At 35.4% G+C, this 24,839-nt stretch overlaps 1 protein-coding gene across 1 annotated transcript in view; it reads left to right on the top strand.

Annotated features, from left to right (window-relative positions):
* Nucleotides 1–24,839, top strand: part of PKHD1L1 (PKHD1 like 1) — a 165,880-nt gene that overhangs the window by 6,000 nt on the left and 135,041 nt on the right. Inside the window, exons 3-12 of the mRNA XM_030303954.2 lie at nucleotides 5,718–5,862; nucleotides 6,804–6,912; nucleotides 7,948–8,005; nucleotides 9,856–9,949; nucleotides 12,850–12,903; nucleotides 13,508–13,581; nucleotides 14,852–14,894; nucleotides 18,769–18,839; nucleotides 20,257–20,367; nucleotides 23,517–23,606. Coding sequence (XP_030159814.1) covers nucleotides 5,718–5,862; nucleotides 6,804–6,912; nucleotides 7,948–8,005; nucleotides 9,856–9,949; nucleotides 12,850–12,903; nucleotides 13,508–13,581; nucleotides 14,852–14,894; nucleotides 18,769–18,839; nucleotides 20,257–20,367; nucleotides 23,517–23,606 — 849 coding nt within the window. The remainder of the gene's footprint in view (nucleotides 1–5,717; nucleotides 5,863–6,803; nucleotides 6,913–7,947; nucleotides 8,006–9,855; nucleotides 9,950–12,849; nucleotides 12,904–13,507; nucleotides 13,582–14,851; nucleotides 14,895–18,768; nucleotides 18,840–20,256; nucleotides 20,368–23,516; nucleotides 23,607–24,839) is intronic.

Below are 24,839 nucleotides of genomic sequence, written 5' to 3'. Positions count from 1 at the left end.
CTCTTTGGAGTTAGCTAAAACATTAGAAATATTTCTATAGTTGTTTTTTTTAAGTAGAATTTATGAGGATATTTTCAAATCTTACAGATTTGGCCTATGCTTTCCCATAGATTTTACTCCTGGGAGATATGTCTATATATGTGACATAAATACTGTATAAAATTTGTGTATGACATATATGACATTAAATATATATGTGACATTAAGTATATAGATGACATTAAAACAACTCCTAAGCAAAAAAACCAAACAAACAATATCTTCTTTTGTTGGTTTTATTTTTTACAATTGTATTTGCCTTAAGAATGCTTATGAACAGATCTATGTTACCATATCAATTATGTGACATGTGCCTAATAGGAAAATAAATACATGCATCACATCCTGAACCACACCACTAGTAAAACTTTCCATGCTTTAGTTAGTTTCCAGCAGCCCTTCTGTGTATTTCAAACTCAACAGGAACTCCAAAGATAAGCATTAGCTGGCAAAAGGAAAGAACACGTTTTCAAGTAGCTAGCTTTCCTCTGTTTTCATGTATCTTTTCAAAATTCCATTTTAGCAGTAACTGCCATCCTAGAATCAAAGCTTCAGATTCAATGCAGATATCTTTTACATGTTAAATTGATACTTATATTTGAACTTTAGCCTATATTGGATAAGTTCTGTTTGTTTACGGTTTATGCTTAGAGGAAGAAAGCGGTATTTATTGAAATCCTTCCCCTTTGTTGAGTTCTGCTTATGTTTTCTATGTTTAAAGGACAGGAGAAGAGCTAAGAACATAGAGTCTGGAGGAAGTTATGTATGGTAATGGGTAATAGCTTTGTAATGAACATTTTTTAGTGTTATTTTTCTCCCAATATCATGTGTGCCAGGTTGACATCTACAATTAGATTCAAATCCTAACCACCCACTTGTTAGTTTTGTGTTAGTTATAAAAAGGAATATTAATACTGAACTTAAACTTCAGGATTTTTGTGACCAATAATAAGAGCAAATATCATCTGAGCTCTTAACATGTGAGCCAAGCACCAAGCTAAGCAATATATACAATCCTTGGTTAGTCTTCCTACAATCTAATAAGTATGTTATTATGTTCATTTTTCTGATGAGGAGACTTAAGAATGAGAGAGTTTATGTCTAAAATTCTAATGCCCAAAGTCATACAACAAGGACATGTGGAGCTGGGATTTTACCCAGGATGTCAGGGTTCCTTTAAAAGCACTATCTCCTGGGGCAGCTGGGTGGCTCAGTAGGTTAAACCCCAACTCTTGATCTCAGCTCGGGTCATGATTTCACTGTTCGTGGGTTTGAGCCACGCATCGGGCTCTGTGCTGACATTGTGAAGCGTGCTTGGAATTCTCTTTTCTCTGTCTGCCCTTATCCTGCTTGTTTCTCTCTCTCTCTCTCTCTCTCCAAATAAATAAACTTAAAAAAAATAAAATAAAATAAAATAAAATAAAATAAAATAAAATAAAATAAAATAAAATAAAATAAAATAAAATTAAAAGCACTATCGTCTAACATGTAGCTTTACCAGAGCTGGGGCTTTGGGGCTTTGGCATTTGATGAACCTCTGGCACAGTGTGGTCCTACTTCCAGTCCTACCTTAGACAAGGCAATATTCATGTTTTCTCATGGACTTTTTAGAACACTGAAAATGTTCAATACTTTAAAAAGAAGTCACGCCACAGATATCTGTCAACCCCAATTCAGCCACTTCAACTATTAAAGGTTGTTAATTGTGAGCACTTGTGGTAGTAGTGATTGTTTTCTGAAACAAGCTGCAAAACTACTGACAATTTAAAGCAAGTACTTAATATTTATTTTTTCTAACATTAGTAATATATACACAGGATTTAGAGTTAAATCTACATCTTTGGGTTTAATATTTTTCATGGCTTACAGATTTTAAGTTTATTATGGTACTGTGGGACAATATGCTATGTAGGGATTAGGTTCTGAAATTCAGATAACTTATAAATTTACATTAATGACATGTATGCAAAGGAAAAAAATTTATAATTAAAAAATATTAGTCATCAATTTGGCAATAGTGCTGTTTTAATGTTAAGCACTTGTGATATTTAGAAAAAAATAACATTTAAAAACGCACATACTTTTTAAAACTAAGAATTTAGGAATTTTAGATTTTGAAGTGGTCAACTACTGCTCATTTACTAACTTAACTTTATTCCAGAAAATATTATAACATTAACAAATTCATATATTCACTCTGCATGTTAGAATACTAAGTATCTTTTAAACATTTTTATTAGAAGAATATTTAATTATAGGATTTAATCAATAGAACATTATCCAATTAATCTTAACCAAAGATATTATTTCTTGGGTTATTTTCAAAATTGAATGTTATTCCAACTATATAAAATACTTACCTGGGGCATAAAATTACTTAATGGATATTTAACTACTTCCAGATCTATTCTGGAATTTTCATATATTTATAGTAAGATTAAAATAATTTTCATCAATTAAAAAACAATTTTCTACTCTGTTTCACATCATCCATTTCTCTGGTTCTATTGAATCACACCCATTAGCATGCAAGCATACTGTTATTTCACCAACCTAAAAAAAAGCAAGAGCAAAATCATCAAGTTTCCTCTTGCCCCGCAACCCCCTTCTGGCTACCACCCACGTCTCTGCTTCTGTGTACAGTAAAACACCCCCGAAAGGTATAAGTTTCTCTTCACTGATTGTCCTCCAATATTCTCTTGACCCCATGCCAATTATTTATCCATTGATCACTGAAATAGCATCTTCACTGCTGCCCCTCATCTCTATTCTCAGAATAGAAGCTAGTGAATCTTAGAAGCTAGTGAATCTTAGAAAATGTAAGTCACATCATGCCCCTCCTCTGCTATGAAGCCTCTAGTTCTTTCTCACTCATAAAAATAATCTAAATGCCTCAACTTCTGGTCCCATGTCCTACCACTCTTCTCACACATACTTCTCCAACCATGCTTGCTAATTCTTGAATCCAGAAACATGTTCCCAGTATAGAACCCTGAACATCAAGTTCCCTCTATCTAAAATGCACGTGCCATAGATAGTCTCCTGGCTTACTCCTTCCAAAAAGCTTTCTTGACCATTTATGTCACATGCCTCCTATATCCCAGAAACAGGTTTGAAATCAGAAACAAGAGGTCTTGGAAACAGGCACGTGAAGGGGCTCATGGTATGAGCACAAAGTATGCAGATTTGTATGTCTCAAGTTAATTCCTGCAAGAGAGGATCCCCCACAGAGGAAACAGAGCAACCACGTTGATGGAGTGACTCATTCAGGAACTTCTCTCTTTGTCCACCTCAGTGCTTGTGCAATGGGCCCATGAACAGAGGGGCCATGAGGTGAAGGCCATGGGCCAATACCATGGACTCCCTTTTCCCGAGGCTAAGCTGCTCACTACAGTTGCTGAATACCTGACCTGCCAGTAGCAGAGACCAATACTAAGCCCTCAATAGGGTCCATCCCTCAAGAAGTCCACCACCTATTTAGTCACAAGTTGATCGCATTACTCCCCTTCTCTCATGGAAAGAACAAAGATCATTATTGCAGGAACAGACACTTTGGATATAGATTTTGCCTTCTCTATCCGCAGTGCCTCTGCCAGTTCCATCTTAGAGCTTCCAGAGTCTGAGTTATTGCCATGAAATTCCACAGAATAGTGCCTCATAACAAAGAAAACATTTTATAGTGAAAAAGTTGTAATTATTGGCACATGACCACAAAACCTGTGTTACCCTGAAAGATGTGGCCTAGTAGAATGATGGAATGGTCTATAAAAGATAAGTCAGCTATAAAAGGGGTCTATAAAAGATCCCAGCTAGGAAACAACATTCTGTGGGATGAGATGCTAGCCTCCATCATATGCCATATGCATGGAGCCATGGCAGATACATGCTGCTGTTTCCCAAGAGACAGAACACTTGGAGCTGGAAAAAAATGGTTACTCTCTGTCAGTATTGCTTCCAGTGATCTGGAAACTGGATCTGTGCTTTCTGTCCCTACAGTTTTAGATTCTGCTGGATTATAGAATGCTTTTTCTTTCTTTCTTTTTTTCTTTTTTTAAGAGAGAGAGAGAGTGTGTGCACATGAGCTGGTGGGGTAGGGACAGGGAGAGAGGGAAACAGAAGATTTGAAGTGAGCTCCATGCTGAAAGCAGAGAGCCCAATGAGGCGCTCAAATTTATGAACTGTGAGATCATGACTTAAGCCAAAGTTGGACACTTAACTGACTGAGCCATCCAGGCACCCCTAGAGAATGCTTTTGCCAGGGATCCCTGTATGGCTTCCACTGAACTGAAACTACCACTACTACTTGATCTGTTTGAATTCATCAAACATAATTAGCAGACTACTAGAGATAATCAGTACTGATGATCATGGAGAGGTAGGGTTGCTTTCCCTAATGGAGATAGGGAGGAATATGTCTGGAATTCAGGGTATTAATGGAGTATCTTTTGGCTTCTGTGTCCAGTGATAACTGAATAGGCGATTGTGGTAACCATAGCCTAACAAGGGCAAGGCAATTAAGGGCTCAGACCCTCAGTATGAAGGATAGTGTCACTCCATTAGTTGAAGTACTGGTTAAGGGTAAGGAAATCTATGTGTGGTAAAAAAAAATAAAATGAGTATGGTGAGTATTCATTATAGCCTCAGGAACCATTGTGTTAGTGTGGCCTGTATCTTGCCCCACTAACCTTCTGGTATTAAATCTTTAGCAGAGCTCTTGGCTTGAAAATGGATTGTACTTAAAATGTGGGGCATAAGCATGTCTATATGTTGTGAAGAGTTGACTGTAAGAGGTGTCTTTTACACTCAGCTTCACATCCTCTTGTTCTCACCTCTAATGCTAGCCACAGCTATGGCAAATAGTCCCTCATATACTTTGACAAAGTCTATGCTTGTAGCTCTTGCCTTCTGTGCCCATAGCATGTCTTTGTCTATTGTCCCAGGGCTTCACTGATGCAATGACTTGGGACATTGGAATCCATATGGCATGTGGACATATGTGCAGCCCGAAAGTGCAGGAAAAACCCTTTTCCCCTAGGGAGAACTCTCAACTAATGCGGACAGGATTTGTGAAGTGATGTTTCTTGCCATTGATTCTTTGATTCCGAGAGGTAGTCTGTAGTTTCCTTGGAAGTTTCCAGCAAGATTGAACCCCAGCTGTGCTTTTGGCTCAGGTTTTCTTTCTTCAGGTTTTATTCTTTTGTCCCAAAGGGGTCATCACTTGAATAAACCATTTGCTTGCAAGTTCTCACCTCAGATTTTGCTTTTTAGGAACTCAAAGTTAAGATTCCATCCCTTATAAAATAGTGTTCGCCTCATCTACTCTTCCTACCCCATCAGGCCTGCTTGGTTTCATAGCAGTTATCCCCAGCAGATATAGCAATTGGTGCACGTCTGTTTTCTCCAGCCTTGCACACCCTACCAATGGAATCTAAGCTATTTAATTCCATGCCTAACAAATAATACGTTCTCAAGCATTACTTTTGTGGAGAAATGAATTGAAAGCAATTTTTTATGCTTCCAAGGAGGATTATAATCATTGGGATAAATACAAAATAGGTTAACTGCTTACTTTAGTACTATTCCTTATTATTTATTGATGATTCAGTACTGAATGACAATTGTTAGATCTTTGAAAACAGAATTCCATTAATAATAATTCAGTGTTTTTACCTTTCCAGGTTTTGCTCAAGCAAACCAGTTTAACTATGGAGTTGATAATGCTGAGTGGGGAAACAGCGTGCAATTAGTTTCCTCTTTCCAATCATTTTCTTGTGATGTAGAAAAGGATTCAAGTCATTCAACTCAAATTACATGCTATACTAGGTATGTTTTATACTACCTTTAATAAGAATATCTTTCTCATATACATATTAGTTTTATATAGTTTTTTATATAATCTGGATATTAATAATATTTTCTGATGATCAGCTGTCTTTATTTCATGTAGTTTAGACTATTTTATAACTTTATTGTATTGAGTTGTAATGCTCTTTCCGCATATTGGCACAATAAAATATATTCTAAATATTCTCCCAGGTTATTATAGCTATTATCTTATCATTGTTGATCCCTTTTAGAAGATAAATGGCTACTATTAAATCATAATGATGCTCCTCAAAATATCAAAATTATGCTTTCCTGTCTGATTTGATTAATTTTGTTCAAAGTCTTGACATAATCATTAAGATTAAAGATGATCATTTTGTAGAGTGACATTTCAAGTTCTTTACTATCAGCCCAAAATGATGTTTGTTATTAGCAACTTAGAGGAAAAAATTAATCATTATAAATGGCAACTTTTACTAATAAGACAGGTAGCATGTATTCTAGAGGATTTCATCTACATTGAGCTTGTTGGCTATTTTCCAGCAGCAAAAACTTTCTTAGAAATTTGATCAAACTTTTTAAAAAGCAAATCATAGCATAACTGTACCAAGGTGACAATGATAGCGTTTCAAGTTATTATTCTTACATTTGTTAATACATTTGTTTTCCTCCTCAGTACGCACCAGTGCACTTAGAATAAGCATTTGCCTGAGGTCCATGATGCTAGAATCTGCAGTACAGAGTTCAGGATGGACCTCTCTCCATAATATAGAATGGAATTCTAATAATATAGAATGGAATTTAGCTGTGCGTCAATTAGAATTTTTGACACTTTGTTTTAAAAAATGACTTGTAGTCTGGGCAGTATTTTTTATTGATGGTATACATGAAATAAAAGGGTCATTGCATTCCTTATATGTTCTTCATTTGCTTTGCAGAGCAATGCCAGAAGGTTCCTACACCGTGAGAGTCAGTGTGGATGGGGTTCCTGTTACAGAAAGTAATACCTGCAGAGGTCGCCTTGACAGCTGGGCATGCACCTTCAATGTACATGGGATCTCCTCTTTAGCTTAACGGATAATCGATCTTGTGCTTGCTTTCTTGCAGAACTGGGCTTTTATTTTTTAATTTTACAGATTGTTATCTTTTCCACATTTAAAAAATATACTAGCAGGTAGCTAAGGATAACTTCACTTAGTTTTAATTATCTTCTATAGTAGTGGAATCTCCTTTATCATTTATTTGTTTCCCTCTTTAATTTTACTATTGAATTAAAATTTTAAACTTTAAGTTGTTTCCTCACTCATACTCTTTTTTCTCTTTCTCCATTTCTACTCTTAGTTTGATTTTCCTTTTCTTATTGTCATTGGATTCACCTTCATTTTAAATAGCCTATTTTTCCTTTCTTTATAATTTCTAATGTAAAGAGATGAAATATAACTGCACGTACCATAGAAGTCATGCAAAATGTAATTACCCTATATAGAGTTATTTACAATAATACATTTCTTCTAAGGATAATCCATATATTTTTAAAAATTATGTGTGTCTATCAAAAGTATTAGAGTTTCCATCACCCTTGTGGGCTCCCTGGACTTCTGCTCTCTCCCAATTCCAATCATGTTTGTCACAATTCTTAAGAATTATACCTGCATTGCTCTAGAAAGTTATCATTAGCTTAGTTACTAAAGCTTACTTTGATGGAATTTAGCCAGGTTTTGCTTCTGTTTATGAAATATGCTTTGTTATTTTTTCTCCATTGGCTTAAATAAAAGGAGGCTTTCTGTAATTTTATTTCACCAAATTCCTAAAAGTTGTTACCAGAGAACCTTATTACTAGGGTTTGACTAACACTGATAACGAAGGATGATTGAATGTGAAAATTCCAAGCTAAAAACATTTTGAAATGAAAGAAGATTTTTAGTGGCTAAGGAAAAGATCTTGAATAATCAGAATAATATTCTAAATTTTATTTTCTTATATGTAAAAAGATATATTTTGTCAGTCATATTATGGATATTGTTTAAATGTAAATAATGTAAGGAGCAGAGATATTAGCTTATTGACAGTATTATTTTACAGGCAAAAAGTTTCAGAACCCCAACAATAAAGAGCATCACACCTTTATCTGGAACTCCAGGTCTGTTATAAGACAGCTGAAATATTTTTTTTTGGTTTGTGGTCTTTAATTTTTAGTATATAAAATTATTATATCTGATAATTTATAAGTAATATTTCTTTTTTATTAAAGTATTTATTTATTTTGAGAGAGAGAGAGAGTGCACATGTGTGAGTGCGGGAGGGGCCGAGAGAAAGGAAGAGGGAGAATCCTAAGCAGACTTCTCAGTCAGTGCAGAGCCCAGCGCGTGGCTCAGACTCACAAACCGTGAGATCACGACTTGAGCTAAAACCAAGTTGAACGCCAAACCGACTAAGCTATCCAGGTGCCCTAAATAACACATTTCTGATTGTACAATAGCTCTCAATATTGTCTCAAAAATGATTTTCAGGGGGTGCATATGAATCTGCTATAAAGTATTTAACTATAGCCCTATCGGACATTTAGCTGGCTTCCACTTCATTATAGTTATAATTATACCAGTGTATAATCCCAACAGGAATATGTGAAAATACCCTTTTCTATACTCTTGACAATTTTAAGTACTAATTTTTTTCAAGTATTTATATGAAAAATATAGTAGCTTATTTCTAATTTTTCCAGTTCTTGATTTATGCAGTTAAATTTACTCATTTATGGGGCGTCTGGATGGCTCAGTCAGTTGGACGTCCAACTTCGGCTCAGGTCATCATCTCACAATTTGTGAGTTCAAGCCCCACGTCAGGCTCTGTGCTGACAGCTCGGAGCCTGGAGCCTGCTTCGGATTCTGTGTCTCCTCTCTCTGCCCCTCCCCAACTGTGCTCTGTCTCTCTATGTCTCTCAAAAAATAAATAAATGTAAAACAAAAATTAAAAAAAATACTCATTTATGTATATTTATTGACCATTTGTATTTCTTCTTTTATAAATTACTTGTTCATCACATTGGTTTAATTTAATGCTAGTCAATTTTTCCGTATTAAGTTACAAAAATTCTTTATATTTTAAAGATATATATATCTTTATGTGGAAAGTATTTTTTTTAATTTACCATTTACTTTTATTTTTTTTTTTAATTTTTTTTTTATTTATTTATTTTTTTTTTTTTTTTTTTTTTTTTAACGTTTATTTATTTTTGAGACAGAGAGAGACAGAGCATGAACGGGGGAGGGGCAGAGAGAGGGGGAGACACAGAGTCGGAAACAGGCTCCAGGCTCCGAGCCATCAGCCCAGAGCCCGACGCGGGGCTCGAACTCACGGACCGCGAGATCGTGACCTGGCTGAAGTCGGACGCTTAACCGACTGCGCCACCCAGGCGCCCTACCATTTACTTTTAAATTTCATTAATGGTTTTTCTTGTCATTAAGACATTTTTTATTTTCTAAATTAAATCTATAGCTCTTAACCATTGTCATTTCTTCATTCATTTTATGCTGTAGAAGGCTGTACCACCCCAAATTATATAGATATTTTATAAATTTATACTTATTTTTCAAGAGTTTTTATGGTTTTAGTTTTATATTTAATTTTTATTTCTCTCAGGATTTATTTATTTTTTTGGTAGAGATCTTATTTATTTTTTCAAATATGTCATTCATGACCCAGGCAGTATTTATTGAATAATTCATTCTGTTTTTCATGAAAAACTTCTTTAATAAATACTTTAATAAATACTATCTATAAATACTTACAGATAGTGCTTTCATACCATAAATACTCATGTTTTATTGTATTTGCTAGAACTTTCAGAACAATGGTAAACAATAGTGATGAACATGGGATATAAGTATCTGGATGCCTGTTTTATTGGGAATACCTCTGATGTTGGGTATTAAGTGTATGGGTGTATGGGTAGATAATCTTACACAGATTTTTTTTGTTTGTTTGTTTTAGGCACACTAATAACTATCCAAGGCAGAATCTTCACTGATGTCTATGGAAGTAATACTGCATTAAGCTCAAATGGGAAAAATGTTAGGATTTTGAGGTAAATTTTTGATGTGGAAACATATGCTTATCATGGTATCTCATGATGTGATATTCCAAAATTAATGGGTCCAATGATATTAAAAATCACTACAATGTGATGGGATTAAGCAGTGTATTTTCAGCCATATTATAGGAAGAAAAGTAGATTATTAGATGATTCATCCATCAACATGGAAGCAAAGGGCCAATATGCCATTCTTTTTTGGTTTGATGTACTTCTTTTTTTTTCTTTGATGGATATTATTAATGGAAGGAACATGGAGGCAAGTTCAATAGTAATTGAGTTAGTCATAGAACTTTATTACTGGATAACTTGTTACCTAATCTAACTGCCTCAATTTGTATATATATGTAGCTGTGTAGCTTGGAGGTTTATAGCTTAGTCAAGATCAGCGGGATGGGGGAAGATGGGGGGAACCGAAGCCTCCTAACATGCAGTTTGGCCCTTTTTCTTCTACCCCATGGTGCATGGGAGAGTGCTGAAACTGAAAATAGTTAATAACTTATAGTGACAGTGTAGGATTTGAACACTGGTTCCTCTGTTTACCAGCTATGGACCAGATGGTAATATTGGCTACTTACCTAATATCAAGAAATAATTGTTCACATTTTGGACCAGAAACTAGCATTGTCACTAGCATTATCTTTCTGTAAGCATACGTGTGCTATACCTATTTCAGTCCTGCCTTGGACTGAAGACATAAAGCCCTCTTCATTTGCTATAGAAGGAAGTACAGAATCAGTACTATGGCTTTGAAGAGGCTCCATGCTTATCGAATACATGTATAAAATGGATAAATAAATTAGATAACAATTCATACAGCAATTAGAGGTTTTTTTAAATACTGAAAAGGTGATACATATGTATACACACATATGAGTATATAACTGTGTAAAGCAAGTAATTTGAGAGGTTTTGCTAAATGAAACAAAGGTAATTTAGGTGGCATTCTGTGAGGTAGAACTCAAATCACATTTGTACGCATGTGTAATACTCTGGAAATGTTTATATTGTTTCCTTACATATAATAAAATAAATACTAAATAGAGGAAAAAATACTTAACATTTTGTATAGATAGTTTAGCATAAAGATTTTGTTTGCTTCCATATAGTTGAATGCCGTGAATGGCTTATATTCTAATTCTTAGATGGTATTTTCTAAGTCATCCTTTCCTATAATAATGCCAGGAAATAGAAAGCTTAACCTTCAAGAAGATTCCTTTTTTCGCAATTGTAGCTGAAATTTCTTGTGTTTAGTACAGGGGAATGGATAGAAATTATTTCATGAAATCACAGGACTGCAGTCAGCAGCGACCTAGAGATCAGGCTACCTAGCCCTTATATCCTGGAGACCCTGAGATACTATATAAATGTAGAAAAACTTTTCACACACCTATTGATGTGAGAGGTGAAGAAGGTCTTAGAACTGCATTTATCTCATTTCTACCATCTTAATTGTGACACCAAGTACCCCCAAAGCAGTTTACTGGGCTTGATTCCCTTAGCAGGGAGCAGTGGCCATGTTCTGAGCAGGAAGTCAAGATACCAAGGTGTTTAAGCTGCTTCTGCTTCTCACAGGTCTTGTAAATTCAGCCTAATCTCCAAACTCAGACGAGGTACAAATTATAGAGGACACACAAATAACTAACGGACTTGGTACCCACTAGGGAGATTTTGGTATAAAAGATAAGATGGAAAAATTTTATATATTTAAGGCCAAATAGGGTAGTAATCCCACTGATAGGCAAATCCACATCACTGTGGGAATCACTGGGCATGGTTAAGAGCACCTGCTGGAGTCCAACTGCCTGGGTTTGAATCCTGAATCTATTCCTTATGGCTGTAGGCTTAAGCAAGCTACTGAACCTTCCTGCCTCAGTTTTTTCATCTATAAAATGGAAGAGTAATAGTTACTAACCCATAAGATGGTTGTAAGGATTAAACATAGTAAATGCCTGTAGGTGTTCGCTGCTAAATTTATTATTTAGATGCAATAAAGTGGGAGGTTAGAAGGAGAATATGAATCCATAAATCTCATACTGGGTACAGTAATTCAGTGTACTTGCATTACAAACCTAATGTAATGGTAAAAGATTAGCGTGTAAGAGTATATTAAAAAGCGTAAAGTTCTCTGCAAACTCAAGTCCTAACTTTAAGAGTTCATGTTTGTATCTGCACTTACTTTGAATCTGGGATTTGTTGGCATGGAAGCTGGGTGGTTTGTTCTGAGTGCAGCAAAGAATACAGTACCAGTCATGCCTGCAGGCTTCCAATAGCATTGGGGTCTGTCACCCTTAAAGCAGTAGGTTGACCTGGTCATCTAGGGAAATGCACAGGCAGATGTTTCCCTCAAGCCTAACCCTGCCTCTTCTCAGCTTTTTATTTCCATTCCAGTGGCATTGAGGATGTTAGTTCTTCTTTTCATCCTGATTTCTCTGTGGGGTTTCTGCTGTGGACCTTGTGTAATTCCTACCTGTAGGAATCAAAGGAACATACTTTGTATTACAAAACACAAAATTCTGTTTTGTATTTGACTTAATTGAACTTCCAATGGAAGAGTTCCCATTATCTGTTTCCACATTTTCTGTTCCTGTGGTATTATAACTTTCTAACACACCAAATGTATTATGATTATCATGTTTGTTATCAGGTCTTTCCCAGTTAGAATGTCAGTCCCACAAGGGCAAGATTTTTGTTTTATTCCCTGATGTGTGCTAGTATCTACAGCAGAGACTGCAACATAATAGATGTACACTAGGTGTTTGTTGAATGAATGAGTGATAATAATAAGTGATTGTGAGAAAAATATAAGGTGTCAGCGAGCTTCGTCAGAGGAGAGCATTTTGAAATGACTTACTAAACATAACTTGATCTTTTCCAATAAAATATTTATACAGAGTTTATATTGGAGGAATGCCCTGTGAGCTTCTCATACCACAATCTGATAATTTGTAAGTAATTCAAATAATTTTATTTAGAATATGAATAGTAGGTATAAACATACCAGTGTAAATAGTAATATCTAGCAATACTGTATAGTTGAATACTCTAAAATACAGTTAAAATTATAATATTTTGTATGGTAAATCAGCAGTCATTTATATAGTTAGATGTAACCTGATATCCCCTATTGTCTCCAGTACAGTATGATATGAACTATTATTTAGATTATTATGTTTTAGGATATTTTGAGAAATATCTTTGTCAACTGACTGTTTCATTTGGTAGTATTTAAAAATATTTAAAAGGAATATCAATGGGGATAGCCAAGTTAACTATAAAATAATTATAAACTGAAGCTTTATTCAAGTATCTTCAACCAAGGCTGGGAAATATTTTCATTTTACAGAAATTTTTGTTGTAGCAACAGTTTCTGTCCTGATAGATATTCTAAAGTCCATAAGATGTTTTCAAGGAAACACAGTTATTTTATTTTATTTTATTATTTATTTGACAATAAATGGATCTTTATTATATAGATACTTAAGGGAAATACAGTATTTAAGAACTCTATTGTCAATCTAAACTTTGTAATTAACATATATATTTTATTAGGTATGGTCTAAAACTAGATCATCCAAATGGAGACATGGGTTCTATGATTTGTAAGACGACTGGAACCTATATTGGTAAATGTTGATCATCGTTATTCATAATTCTCAGAAATGCCTGACTGACTCTGTTTCCTTGTTTCATATTCTCTTAGACCTCCCCTGCCCCTTCATCCCTTTCTTTTCAACATTTCCTCTTTACCTTGGCTTCTTTTCAGTTTCATGTAAGCATGTATAAATTACCTTTTTCCTAAGGTTTACATTGAGGGTAAACTTCTTCAGATTTCTTTTTTTTTTATTCTTCTGTCATCCAGAAAATTCCATCACTAATTTAGCTGTTTTCCCTTTAGCCTTAATTTTTATGTTGTTTTTTCCCCTTGGTCTATGTACTCCAGGCACATAAATCTTTGAGTTCTTTTTTTCCAGTTTTATATTGACATAGATCACTATGTAAGTTTAAGGCATACAACTTGATGGCTTGATACTCACATATTGTGAAATGATTGCCACAGTAGGTTCAGCTAGCATCCATTATAATCTTTAGTTCTAGAATGAGCTTCACTTCATTCTGTCTCAGAGCCTTAACAAGCCTCCTCCCGTCTTGAGAATTTCCGATAAAATGTCATGTCTTCAAAACAGCCTTCACTGATGCCCTGCCTTCCACTCTCAAAGTTCACTCTCCTTCTCTTTGATAGCTTTATCACAATTTTTAGCTCTCTGTTTGTGTCATTGCGCTTGGCTGTTTCCTCTACTGCACAATATGCTCAGTTTGGAGAACCGAGAGCTCACCCTGCGTCTCTCATCTCCCTAGCAGAATGTCTCCCCCAAATAAATAGCTGTTGAATGAATCAAGGAAATTTGAGGGGTATGTGGTTATGCATATGTTCTTTTATCGTCCTTCATTCATTATTATATTTCATCAGGTTTTTCTAGTTATATTTTTAAAAAATTTAAGTTTATTTATTTTTAAGAGAGAGAGCGTGTGTGAGTGGGGCACAGGCAGAGAGAGAGGGGGACAGAAGATCTGAAGCAGGCTCTGTGCTGACAGCAGAGAGCCTGATGTGGGGCTCGAACTCACGAACCATGAGATCATGACCTGAACTGAGGACAGACACTTAACCGACTGAGCCTCTCAGGCACCCCTCTAGTTACAATTTTGAGACATCTTAGTGTGTATATTTTAAAATACTTCTTTCAGATAATGTCTTTGAGGATTAATAAATGGTTGTGTAATTACAGTTTTAATTTTAAATGTCTTTACTTTGGTTTTAAATCAGCTTTATAATGTATAGTTATTGTTCTCCTGTGATTGGGAATTTAATTGATTGTGTATTTTAATTAATTCCAGGTCATCACAATGTCAGCTTCATCTTGGATAGTGATTATGGAAGGTAGGTCATTTTGTAAATAATAATTTTCATAATTGAGTCAACTGGGTAAATAAAATAAAAGTATATATTTACTTTGTGCTGTAGATCCAGAGATTAAAGAACGGCTAATCACTTTCTTCTCCCAAATTAATATTTAAGGGGTCCGTAACTCCCTTTCTCCAGTTTGTATCTCAGACACAGCCTTTCAACTGTTGGGAAATCTGGCATTACCTAAAACAACAAAATAAATCTTTGATTGTGATATTGAAAAGGGTTCTTTTAGGCCTTAAGGCTTTTCTGACTTAATTGTAATTCTTTTGATAACTGAATAGTTCAGTTTTGATGTGAACTAATGTAAGAGTAAATAAAATCCCACAGTTAATATTACCACATAAAGGTATTCATTTAAAGCATCAAGACATACAGAGTGATGAAAGATGGCAGTTACAGCTCTCAATTGTCCATCTTAGCACCAATGTTAATCACTTATAATCATGATTTTTAATAAAGCTAGAAATCATCTTGGAATCAATCAAGATTTTATTTACTCTTAACATTAGTTCACATCAAAACTGAACTATTAGGTTATCAAAAGAATTACAATTAAGTCAGAAAAGCCGTAAGACCTAAAAGAACCCTTTTCAGTATCACAGTCAAAGATTTACTTGTTGTTTTAGGTAATGCTAGATTTCCCAACAGCTGAAAGGCTGTGTCTGAGGCACAAATTGGAGAAAGGGAGTTATATGTAGATATCCTACATCCTAATTTCACTAAGAAATACTACCATATGTTTATAGAAATATCAGAATATGCAAATCTCAACACATGTTGCAAACCTCATATTACAGATAATAAAGAACATTTAGTCGCAGGCATGGTACTAAGCACTTTACATATATTGTCTAGTTGAATTCTCCCCAAGAACCTATGAAATTGAGTGTTATCATCTCCCCTGTGTTGCACACTGGGAACAATGAGACTCAGGAATGTTGAGTAATTTGCCCACGGATATTCAGCCAGTTAGAAGGAGTGCTGGAATGTGAACCCACACAGCCTAACTCCAGGCTCTGAGCATTCCGTTCCAGTGCTCTGCAAAGAGTGATGGAGGGTTACAGTCATAGAACCACATTGGATCACTACATAACATCCTGATCCAGAATTCTTTGACCATGGCAGGATTACCCCACCTCTCTGTGCATTTGCAAATGTGTGGGGGCATTTGTTGGCTGTCACACTAACTGGGGCATGCTAATGGCCTTTTATGGGCAGGACCAAGATGTGCCAAACCTAAATGAATTATTCTGCCCAATGTATCATAGTGTCTTCCAATGAGAAAATGAGCCAGTTAACAGAAATCCAAATAAATCATACTATCAAGCCATCCAATACTAACATAGCTGTAGTAGATCAATAATAGGATAAGTCTTTTGATTTCTTTTTTGTTTCTGAAGAGAGATGAATGATTAGAAAAGATTGAAAAAAGATGAAAAAGATTGAGAAGAATGGCAATATTACAATCAAAGTAGATGTTATTCCTCACAGACTGCAAAATAAGGATGATGTTTGATCCTTTCATGCATAGAACTGTAATTGAGTTGGTGAGACCAAATCCATTATCATTGTATTTGAGGATCATCTGGTTCCAGACATCCAGAAAGAATAGGTTTATAACAAAGTGATGATTGGATTGCATACTTTATTATAGACCAATACAGACTGGACCAAAACCATGAAGAATATTATGATTCAAGGGCAGACCATAGTGGATGGCATGTAAATGGTACTATGACTCACTGTTGTGATTTCCATGGGGCAAATGACATAGTGTCCCATGATTTACCAGTTTTTTTTTCAGCAGGGACACTACCTACATATGTATATAGGCAATAGGATTTTATTGAAAAAATTAGAAAATCATGTTAGAAGCAGTAATTACTGAGTTTTAAATGATTTCTTGAAACATATTTGCTTTTTTTTAATGCCACTGTCATTCTTCTTCAGGTGAAAAAGATGAATTCTTAGTTCTGAGTCTGTGTGAAAGGTATTAATTACCAAATCCATCATAGATTTCTCAGAGAAATAATTATCTAAAAATAGGTTTGAGTGATCAAGCTTGAATGTGATTGATAAGTATATATAAATCAGCATGTTGCATTAACATGCCCTGAAACTTTCAATTTTAAAAAGCCAGCAAATTTGCACATAATATAGGCAAAAATATTGCTTAAAATAGTTGATTCTGTGATCTTGGTGTATAATTCCTTTTTTTTTTTAAAGCCAGTAGCTTTTCTTTTGTATTAATGTCTCAGAATTGAGGAAACTGTGTTTCTATATAAAACAATCTTAGGACTTTAAGATAACTGGTAAAAATATGGCATATACTTTTTAAAAGCCTAGTTTTATGATTACATGGCATTAAAAAAATGTTAAATCATTTTATAAATTAAAAAGTCCATATTTTACAAATTTCAGGAGTCTTCCTGAATATCAAATGAACCAATTAAAGACCATCGTGGCTTCCATTCTCTATTTCTTTTAATAGTTCACCTTCTCTCCTCTATTACCCCAAGTTCAAACAACAGCTGTTCCAAACTGATAAGGTTCAGATGAGGCTGCCTTAATTGAGAAATGCCTAGTCATTATCAATGAATTAGTGAAAATCACCTCAGTGTCATACCAAATAAATTACATTCAAATTTTATTTCAGGAGGCAATTTTCCCACCAACTTAAGAAGCAGGGTTAATTTTTCAGACGCAGGATCTGGCCACAGACAATATTTTTGGAGCTGGCATCATTTCAGATCTTTGAGAAATCAATTGAAAGGCTTATAGCATACAAACATGAATCCAGTATGAACTTCTTAAATAACTAATTTAGCATTCAGTATTTGCAGAGACCCTTTAGTCTTGCAAATGTGGATCATAGTGCTTGGGTCAGATTTGTAGTTTACTGTTGGTCTCAACCACAAGATTTGCCTTATCCTTTTAGATTCTAGTTTGGTGTGTTAGAAATATAATGAATGGGCTTTAAGTCTTAATACTTGAATTTCTTAACTTCTCTAATTATGAATTACATTGAGGTAATTAAGGGAACAGCATTTAATTTGTAGGACCAGATTCCTTACCGTCCACGCTCTCCAGGCTATGAAAGTGCAAATCTTATGTCTGTCAAAAAATGTGAATAGGTTCTATGTTTGTGAAGGGTGACTTAACTCTGGTGCATTACTGTTAACCTGCTTTCATTCATTGTGCTTTCATGCAGATTAGTGAGTGGCAGAAGATGAGAACTGTGTAGGATACAGGATAGGAGCCAGGGGTCAGGACTCAACTTGCCTGGCTTCAAATTCTATTTCTACCACTTACTCCCCATGTGATTTTGAGTAACAGAAGTAGATTCTCTGACTTGTACCTACCTCATGGAGTTAATGTAAGGATAAAATGGCATAATAAGTTTAAAGCTTAAAAAATCTTAGATTAAAAGCTTAAAAACCTTAGCATGATATCTGATAAGTGTTCAGTAATGTTACTTACTCTGATGTCAAATGGGTTATAAGAGAGGAGAGAGGAGGGCCGTCAACACAAGAGCCTGCATGAAGGGTGATCCTATTTTTTTACATTAATATGAATTCTTTACTGAGGTATAATTTGCATATAATAAAATGTACATAATTTAAGTGTGCAGTTTAGTAAGTTCTGACAGATGACTATTTGATTTGTATACTTTTATATTTATGTAACCAATAAGTACATCAAGATATAGAACATTTTTATCTTCCCAAAATGTTCTGTCCAGCTCTTTTGCAAATTATGACATGATTTATATCACTAAAAAAATAACATTTTCCTAAAATAAAGTTTATTTTAAAGTAAGGATTTTTACTTTTTTTTTACACAGGAGTTTCCCACAAAAAATGGCATATTTTGTTTCTTCTCTAAATAAAATTTCAATGTTTCAAACATATGCAGGTATGTGACCTGTGTGTGTGTGTGTGTGTGTGTGTGTGTGTGTGTGACAGAGAGAGAGAAGGAATGAGAGAGACAGAAGGGGGATATGTGTACTTTCATCAAATCGAAGATAATAATGATTTAAGGGTACTATATTAATTTATGTATTGCTAAGAAAGGAAAAGCACACAAGATGGGGAGCCTAATAGGAAGCCCTGACATTAAGCTAAGTCCCTGAAAACTATATTTTAATATTTATTTATTTTTGAGGCAGGGAGAGAGACAGAATGTGAGTGGAGGAGGAGGGTCAGAGAGAGAGGGAGACACAGAATCTGAAGCAGGCTTCAGGCTCAGCACAGAGCCAACGTGGGGCTTGAACTCACGAACCGTGAGATCATGACCTGAGCTGAAATTGGATGCTTAATGGACTAAGCCACCCAGGCACCCCTGAAAACTATATTTTAAATAGAAGGTTGAAAAAACAAGGGAAAGACAGAAGAGAAATTTGCATGTCTCTGCTTGGGCTGTGGGTTGAGGGAGGAAAAAAAATTCTCCACTGTCAGTTTAATCTACAAGGCAAGTATTCAGATTTATGGTCTCGGTATGGTCCAAAAGAACCCTCAAGCAGATTATGATTTATTGTAATTTACAGAAATATCAGGTTGGTAGACTCCTAGGAGAGTGTCAAAAGCAAACACAAACCCTCCTGGAAGAATTACACTTCATTCCAGGTCAGGAGTGATTGATGGAATGGCACGTTCAGATTTCAGAGATGTTCAAACGTGAAGAAAAGTGTCTTGGAATCAATCACATATGACATATCCTGGCTTTTTCTATTTAATGTGAAACTCATATGTAAAAATACAAAGAACTTTGATAGATAGAACTAATAAGAATAAATTTCAATAAGAATCTATCATATATCATGCACTGGCTATTTTACTAATATACCTAAAACTTTTATATATGAAGCCAGAAGACTTCCAATCATAGTTAATGTATTACCATATGATAAAAATACAAATAAAGATATTGGCCCAGAAATAGAAGAAAAACTTATTATTTAAGAGCATAGAGGTAAAGAGGCTGTTCTCTTGCTTTCCTGTGTTTTTTGTTTGAATCAAACAACTCTGCTCAGCCCAGGTTTTCCTTAATTTCTGCATCCTCCATTACCAGTATCTCTTTAGTACCAGTCAGCACTAAAGACTGGTTCCCACGAGATGTAGGTCTCTGTGAGAGCCATATTAATTGTCCTTTTTGCAGGGTTGCACCAGAGACCAAATTGAAACATTTAATTCATTCATTTAGTAATCCAGTGCCTGTGCTGTGCTATGTGCCAAGGCTAGGTAATCTAGAAAATTTATAAAACTCAAGCATTTGGGTTTATGTGTAATGTTCATGAAATTTTATTTAATGTGTTTCTCCTCCCTCTCTCCAGAGGTCACTATGATTTCCCCGTCACAAGGAAGCATTCAAGGTGGCACCATGCTAACAATAAGTGGACGATTCTTTGATCAGACAGATTTCCCAGTCAGAGTTCTAGTTGGAGGTATTTTTTTATGACTTTTAATATATTACATTATAAGAATAGATCCTGGCTTTTAAATAATTTGTAAGCAGAATAATAGTCTTTTTTCAATTAATGTCTTACATTTATTTAAGTTTATTTATTTATTTTGAGAGAGAGCACGAGCTTGAGCCAGGGAGGGGGAGAGAGAGAAAGAATCCCAAGCAGGCTCTGTGTTGTCAGCAGAACTGTGACATCATGACCTGAGTAGAAACCCAGCGTTGGACACTTAACTGACTGGGCCGCCCAGGCACCCCCTTAATGTCTTACTTTTAAAGCTGAGTATTTTCACATGGGCATTTGGTTTTGGGGCTTGATACTTTTCCCATTGCTACTTTTCAGTGAGGGCTATTTCTTGCAGCCTTACATGACCAGGACTTGGGCTCTGAGTTCATCACCAAAGGACATTGTGTGGTAGCATCGTAGTTGCCATCCACAAATTCCCCACCATACTTTGAGACACATAAACCCTCTATTTAGCAAACTTTTAAATGCCTTTCTTGAGCTGTTGTATAATTCTCAGGGGGTTGGTTATGGGGAAATGTGAAGTACATGGGGATACTCTTCTCATTCCCTTTTCACTGACTGTGTTTTATCTGGACATCAGGAATCACTGATGATGTTGGCTCTGGAAAGAGCATTAATGTGTTCTATCTTTACAAATGTACATATGGCTTGGTTCTCTCATTATACATCATTTTTATGTGTCTGGTTGAGACCAGTTCAAGGTAGGAAGCTGTGTAGCTCAAAAGGGAGATAGAGGATGAATGTAATAGAGGGGATCTGCCCACTTGATCATAATGACCTTACCTACCTTGATGAGCAAAGGACTGCATGTCTGTCCATGCAATTGGGTACATACTTATTCTGATACAGCCCTCTGCCATGGTACTTTCTACTTTTAAGGAATATGCCCATGAGCCAACCAAAATGTGATTTGAAGAAAAGAAATTAATATAAAATAACCTCATCTAACATTTATATCTCTATCTCTATGAATCCTTACTGGTCACCTGCATAAATATTAAAACTGAGGCAATAAGATTTTTAAATATCATGTGTGTTATTTTGAAGTTTGTATGTAAATATGTTTCAAATATTAAAACCAAGAACATAAAATATTTTTAATTTATATACTGTGTTTTAGGATCTGATATTGTGATACAGTTGACATGCAAATATAACTATAGCATGTTAAATTTTTATGGTACTTCATTGCCATTAATGTGGCAACCAGGTTTAAGATTTTAAATCCTCAGTAATTCCTTTTTCTTTTAACTTGTGACTTTTTTTAAAAGGTGGGTTTTTTTTGCATTTTTAAAAATATAATTTATTGTCAAATTGGTTTCCATACAACATCCAGTGCTCATTCCAACAAGTGCATGCCTTAATCCCCATCAACTATTTAACCCATCCCCCATCCACCTCTCCTCTGGTAACCATCAGCTTGTTTTCAATAGTTAAGAGTCTGTTTCTTGGTTTGCTTCTCTCTCTCTCTCTCTCTCTCTCTCTCTCTCTCTCTCTCTCTTTCTCTCTCTTTTCCCTTTGCTCGGTGGTTTTGTCTCTTAAATTCCACGTATGAGTGAAATTATATGGTATTTGTTTTTCTCTGACTTATTTTACTTAGCATAATACTCTCTAGCTTCATCTACGTCATTTCAAATGACAAGATTTCATTCTTTTTATGGCTGAGTAATATTCCATTGTGTGTGTGTGTGTGTGTGTGTGTGTGTGTGTGTACCATCTCCACTTTATCCTTTCATCACTTGATGGACACTTGGTCTGTTTCCATAATTTGGCTATTGTAGATAATGCTGATATAAACATTGGGGTGCATGTATCCCTTTGAATTAGTATTTTTGTATTCTTTGGTAAGTACCTAGTAGTGCAATTGCTGGATCATAGGATAATTTTTTTTAACATTTTGAGGAATCTTGTTCTGTTTTCCAGAGTGGCTGCACCAATTTGCATTCCCACCAACAGTGCAAGAGGTTTCCCCTTTCTCTACATCCTTGCCAATAGCTGTTTCTTGTGTTGTTGATTTTAGCCATTTGACAGGTGTGAGGTGATATTTCATTGTAGTTTTGATTTGTATTTCGCTGCTGATGAATGATGTTGAGCATCTTTTCATTGGTCTTTTGGCCATTTGTGTGTCTTCCTTGGAAAAGTGTCTATTTGTGTCTTCTGCCCACTTTTAATTGGATTGTTAATTTTTGGGGTGTTGAGAAATCATCAGTAACTTCTTGAAAATAATGATTTGTTTATGTATCTTTCCCTTGCTCCAAACAAAATGGGCTAAGTTGGTTTAATATGCTGTTCAAATGCACTGTTTTCTAGTTCAATTACCTTGCATTCACAGAGCATTCAGAATCATGAAAGGTAGTGTTGAAGTATGTTTTCCAGGCCACCAGGCAAGACTTGGAAAAGATACCTTCCTCCATTTGCTAACCCTTGCCTCACTTTTCATGGGCTGTGATTCTCATGTCAGTAAATACTTAATGGACTCACCTTACATTAGGCTCTGACTGTGAGGGACACTTGGAAGTCTAAACCATAGACTCTTTGTTCAATTCAAATTGTGCTTTTGTAGAAGTATAATCATTCTCATTTAGACCCTGTCTGTTTTGGTTTCAGTCTGCCTGTGAAAATACCATTTACAAATTATTATCTCTGTTGTTTTCATTTGGAGAACTTGGACTATAGTGCCATTTTATTTATTTATCTTACCTAAGAGGGCTGGGATCATCTGCTATTGCAGATTCTGAACATCATGAGTTTATTCAGCACTTTTTCTGTAGGAGACAAAATAGAAAGCTTCACTTTGGACTCAGAGTGAAATCTCTTAGAGTGACATAGTTTTATCATTTTTTAAAAATTTGTTTCTCAGAAATTACAAAATTTTCTAACCCAGGCTTGTGATGTTTTGCCAGGAAAACATTACCATGTAAAAGTATGACAATTAATGAGTGATAAGCTTTCATGGAGAACACATAAAGGAAATGAAGAACCCCCAGCTTTGTTTCTTTGCTTATGCAACTTGGTTTTTATCAAAAAAGTATTTCAAGATAAGCTGATTGTGATTTACATTATGGAGCTCTGTAGCAATAGCTTTACACCTTGCTTCTTTCTAGGCCAAGCCTGTGATATTTTGAATGTCACAGAAAATAGCATATGCTGCAAGACACCCCCTAAACCTGATGTTCTCAGAACTGTATATCCAGGTAAGTTACCAGAAGAGAGAACAGCCATTTCTGCATTTATGTAAGAAGACATATATCATTAGGGCTTTAGTACATTCAGGCTGCTAAAACAGAACACCATAGACCAGGTAGCATATAAACAACCAACATGTGTATCTTACAGCTCTGGAGGCTGGGAAGTCCCAGATCATGGTACCAGCAGATTGGATGAAGGCCTGCCTCCTCATAGATGGCACCTTCCTGGGTCTAGAGAGCTCTGTGGGGCCTCTGTTATAAGGACTCTAATTCCATTTATGAGATTAGGTCCAATCTCATGACCTAAACGACCTCCCAAAGGCCCCCCCCCCTGCTAATAACATCACATTGGGCATTAGGTTTCATTATACAAGTTTTGGAAGGGATACAAATATTCAGCCCATAACAATTAGTAACAAAAAATATTTGAACTATTTAGAATTTGTGGTGAGAATTATAATAAATTTCTTCCTAGTTTTTGGATCAGGAAATATTTGCATTAAAATAGCTGCATCAAAGCTGCACCATGCCTAAATTCCTCAGACACCCTACTGAAAACAACACATCTCTATTGAATGAGTTCAGTGGTGACTTTATTTAAAATTAAATGAGATTACTAAATGTTGGTGCAGGCTACATGGAAATTGTATAAATGCCTTTCTGTGGTTAAAAAATAAATGGGAGAGGTTAAATCCTTACTTGTCTGGAATGTTTTAAGAGTGATAACGGGATGGGAGAAAGGGGACTCAAAATTCTTTCCAGACTTTGGCCTGTGGCCAAAGTGACATCTGCAGTGATAGCACTGAGAGGTTGTGCCTGGATCTGAGGGTGTGTTTCTCATATCTTGTGCACAAAGTGAAATTGGTTTTTAATTGTATCACTGGTTGGTATTTGGAGCCAAGAAAATTACATTTATCAGCCTCTTAAATTTCCTTGTTTTGGATGACATTAGAAAAAAATGACCAGTTTCAGAAGAGAATTTTGATAATCACAGTTGGTAACTTTAAAGAGAGTTGTGTATATCAGAGCACACTGCTGGTGCAGAAGTTTGAGACGCACAAACTTCTCTCTGAACAAACTCAGCTGAAGAGGAGGAGCCTTTGTTTTCTAGATCCAGCCGCTCCAGAACAGCTTAAGGCTGCTGAAAGAAGGCATGTGTCTGATTGTTGTGTTTCAAGGAAGAAAAAAGAAAAAAAGTGAGATGGCTCCCTTATGATTAGGAAAAAACTGTTAATTACA

The sequence above is a fragment of the Lynx canadensis genome, chromosome F2, assembly GCF_007474595.2.
Source record: "Lynx canadensis isolate LIC74 chromosome F2, mLynCan4.pri.v2, whole genome shotgun sequence".
Taxonomy (NCBI): domain Eukaryota; kingdom Metazoa; phylum Chordata; class Mammalia; order Carnivora; family Felidae; genus Lynx; species Lynx canadensis.
Note: the sequence above shows the minus strand (reverse complement) of the source record. Positions and strands in the feature narration are given on the sequence as shown.